This window comes from Triticum dicoccoides, chromosome 7B (genome assembly GCF_002162155.2).
Source record: "Triticum dicoccoides isolate Atlit2015 ecotype Zavitan chromosome 7B, WEW_v2.0, whole genome shotgun sequence".
In the NCBI taxonomy this organism is placed as follows: Eukaryota; Viridiplantae; Streptophyta; class Magnoliopsida; order Poales; family Poaceae; genus Triticum; species Triticum dicoccoides.
The window spans coordinates 674731908-674736162 of record NC_041393.1 but is presented as its reverse complement, the minus strand read 5'-3'; the positions used below and the strand labels follow the sequence as shown (position 1 = coordinate 674736162).

Sequence of the window (4255 nt, the reverse complement as noted above, 5' to 3'; positions counted from 1 at the left end):
TCTAGCATCATCTCCTAATGTTCTCTTCAGGTATTTCAGTTCTTCACTGCCTTGCAACCAACCTATAGGAACCCAAAAGAGCAAGCTAGGATGGGAGTGGAGGTGAACCAAATCAAGAATGCAAGGGAGATAAAAGGAAGTATGGGTCACATGGTTTGAATGAATGTGTGGTCACCTGAAGATCTGATTCCTTGCCCGCATCAGAAACTCTTCCTCTCCCAAGGATTTGTGTTCAAGAAACAACTCAATATAAAAAAAATTGCATTACCCTACAGTTTTTAATCCCAACCAAATCGACCATCCTTCAGTTTCAATACACCGATCTAATTTGAGTCTTCTGAGATACCCCAAATATGATTTTAGGTGAATAAGCAGATATGAACAAAAACACGTTGTAGACACGTTTTTCAGTTGGGATTCAGGAGAAACATGCTTATGTGCAAATAATGAGTATGAAAGCCTGCTTCATTATATTGGACAAATCATAACAGACATGTTTATTATCCCAGATCACATAATTATTATTAAGCATGTAACATATGCACATACATGCTTTGACGAAGACGAAACCGACCTGAAGATTAGGCAGCTTTGCGGCTCATCCATCCACCATGGGGGACCCTATGCCGCCTTCGCGAACCCAACCTTCATGTTGCCATAGTCGAATACAGCATGGTAGTCTCCCATGAATATATCACCCAGGATCCTACAACAGCAAGTCCTCACTGTTAGAGTCAGCACAGCAGTTTCGTGGAACATTCGCTTCCAGTATTTCAGAGGTGTTTAGCGCTCCCAACGACTGCAGATAAATCTCACAGATGAAGAAACCTTAATTACTAACCCGTCTGTGTTATGAGGGTGCAATAGTACACTAAGAAGAGGTCAATGTCGATAAAAGCAGAAGGCTCTGAGAACATAAGCCGCGCATAATTTACCGGATAGGTCCACAGGGAGGAGGAATGTCCATGGCTATGAATCCACACATGCACTGGGTAGCATCTCCATCACCAATCTTTAGGATGTACTAACCAACAGAAATCAAAAGTGAAACAAAGTCAGCTTACTGCAAATTAAACGAGAGCAACAGAATATACAAATCTGAACGTATGACAACCACTTGCATAAAGCACTCAGAATTTTGCCTAAAAAGTAATAGCAGTCCCCTATATGTAACCTTCACCACCATTTTGTACACTATGATCTCTGCAGCCACAGGTTGTTGTTTTCTTTCCGGTCGTACTAAACATTATGAACAGCGCACGTACTTACCGCAGATGATTTCTCCGGATGCTCGTCGGCGTCGTGCTGTGGAGCATGTGTTGAGAGAATTGTTACTGTGAGAAATAAGAAATATATTTGTTTGTAATGGAAACGGCATATATGAGATTAAATAGAATACAACATAATATTGAGGTAATTCAATTATGCAGTCTGAGAGGAGAGTAACCGGGCAAGCAGCAGTGATAAAACTTTACCAGTGTGTTCTTGACAAATTGCGCACACAGATAATCAGGCATACATCTTGTACTAAGTGGAATTAGCTAGTACTGGACTCCCTTCACAGAATGGCACATACAGGTAATGAGGCATGGATCTCACAGTGAAAAGAAAAGGTAATAGCTCACTGAATGAGTCCAATTGTAGGATCAAATAGGAAGATAGAGTGCAGGGAATGAAAATGAAATGGTATCAGTTTATATGATGGGGACTGAGCAATGATGTATGTAAAATTGTGACTAAGCACACGCTGTGTGTCGATGTGGTAAGCACTTCCTTAGATAGATTTCACATTTTTTAGGATTCAACAAATTCTTGAAATGAAAGCAGCTTCTTTTGATTCAGTTCTGTATAAGTTTTCTATGGAACATGTTGATGCATGAGTATGGATGAAATGATGTGACTTACAAGTTTCATGTCATTGTCAAAACAGATTCTTACAGATTGAAAATATAAGATTTAGGCAGAAAAAAACCTTCTATTACCGGCTGAGTTCATTGAAGGCTTGTTGTTCCTTGAAAATCTGTTGACCTATCTACTGGATTACTTTGTCTGAAAGCTAACGGAATCTCCTGTCAAAACATCGCAGTATGCTCAACTCGATTGTTTTTCTTGACGCAGTATTCCTACATATTCAAGGAACATGCTTATGACAATTTTGAGAAAATATTGTTGATAGTAGAAAGATATATAGATGCAGGTGATCAACCTAATCACAAAAATTATGGCTAAAACCTGACATCAGAAAATTGCAAGAGAGGCTAACCATGGCTGAAATGTATTGATCAGCTTGTTCCTTTGATCTGAGTCTGAAACAGGGATCATTATATGAACTTTGCAGCAGTTATGATAATATGATAGTACCACTGAGGCTCATGAAGATCATCCCTTCCCATCCTCTTATCTTCATGCTGAAAAAGCACATTTTCTGTCAGCTATAATTAGTATCCCCAAGCATGTACCATAAAAGGGAAGCAAGCCATCTTCAGTTAGTTTACAATGTTCTCATCAGACTGCGGTTCTGATGGTAAGCTCAGTAGTAAAAGTAGGACATGTAGGTTGCATTGTCGTTGCTGATGATCAATCAAAAAACAAAAAGATAGAACAACACCGTTTTATGATAATGCAAAGAACAAAAATATGGATTTAAAGTTATCGAGCACTGAGGTAGGAAAATATTGTCTTGAAGAAAGAAAGGTAAGAAAGCAATAAAGCAAGCGTTGAACCTGTAAAAATATCCTCCAAGCTTTGCCAAATTAAAATAAAGCTGATTTTCCTTTTTGAGAGTTTGATAGCAATCTGCAATGCATCAAAAAAGGATTAGACTTGACAACAAAAGAAATATCTGTTCCTTTTATAGTCGAAGAACAGGCTTGCATCGACAAAAATACAAAAAACACAGAATTTGCTACTGTAAGGAACTTGCTATGATACACTGCCGGTGTAAGGAATTTGCAGTGATACACTGAATCTCCACCGGCAGAACAAAGAAGCGCCAATCTCGGAGATCGTACAGCCTGAGACATAAAAATGGAAGGAACTCGTTAGGGTGGAAACATTAATCCAAAAAAACTTCATCTGCACTGACCATGCAAGACGTAAACTGAAACAGCCAGACTGTTTCAACATTCTAGAGAATCAGAAAAAGCTCTAAGATTATGACACTAAACAAACGACGGCCAATAGATTCTCACCAGCCTTGCAAACAATTGGACAAATACTTCGTCTCCATTGATTGATCACATTTTGCTGGCCCTCTCATCTATCAAATCAAAAATTCCAAAAGTCACAATCAAGAAAAAACAGTATCCATTTGGGAACTTGAATCCAGAACCGGGGAAACAGAGGAAGGAGTCATCATACCAGAGATTCGTCATGGAATGGCTCTTCCGGCCGCCGCCTGTCGTTCTACACAAACTCATGGACCGTGAATTAACTACTGAACCAACTTCAAAACCCTAGAAATTAAGGGAGGGGGGAGGAGGAAGACCACACCGTCAAGAAGGTTGCTGGCGGGGGAAGGGACCAAGGGACGGCACAGATGGCGTCGTAGCCGTCGCCGACGAGCTAGCGGCACTGCAGCTCACCGCCGGGCCAATCGAAAAGCACAGGAAAAGAATGGGGAACGCAGCGACGACACGAGTCGTGTGTGAGGGAGAGGCAGAGGGTTGAGACGGCGCGAGCTGGCCACCCGCACTCGCCGCCGACGGCGAGCTCCAGTCGAGAAGCTCATCGCACGCTCGAGCCGCCCTGGTCTGCCTCCTGCAGTCCTTCCGATGGCCATGAATGGTGAGGAGGAGAGGTTGCAGAGGGGGCATGGAGGAGAGGAACAACACGAACCGCAGGGAATCAGGCGCCCGGCTTCTTCCTCGGCTTTGTCGCACCTCCGAGAACCAATAATCGAGAGGCTGCCCCTTCCACCGGCCGGCCGCCTCTCCACCGTTTTTGTCTGCAGCTAATCCGACGTGGACTGCGCGAGAGCACGCCCCTGATGCACACGTTAATGTGTTTGATTAGCGCACGGTAGCTGAGGTGGTTATTCATACTAGTGCCGTGTTCTTTCGGCGTGAGTTCGATCCTTGCTCTCAACTTTTTTTGAGGTGTTTTTTTGCTTTTTTGGCGCAAGTACCAGGAACCGGCCCAGCGAAAGTTACGAGGTACCAGGAACCCTGACATCATTTGGCGCACGATCCTCCGAACTTTTTTTCAAGTGTTTTTTCGCGCGAGTACCAGGAACCGGCCCAGCGAAAGTTATTAA

General features: G+C 42.7%; 1 protein-coding gene across 1 annotated transcript; it reads right to left on the bottom strand.

The window, feature by feature from the left end:
- Window positions 1-288: 288 nt before the first annotated feature.
- On the bottom strand, window positions 289-3259 carry LOC119340714 (phytepsin-like). Its single transcript, XM_037612633.1, has 7 exons — window positions 3192-3259; window positions 2724-3014; window positions 2264-2408; window positions 1983-2123; window positions 1270-1334; window positions 936-1024; window positions 289-706 (listed from the first exon to the last, which is right to left on the bottom strand). The coding sequence occupies exons 4-7, from the start codon at window positions 1993-1995 to the stop codon at window positions 622-624; spliced, it is 252 nt and encodes an 83-aa protein (XP_037468530.1). The 5' UTR covers window positions 1996-2123; window positions 2264-2408; window positions 2724-3014; window positions 3192-3259; the 3' UTR covers window positions 289-621.
- Window positions 3260-4255: the final 996 nt, after the last annotated feature.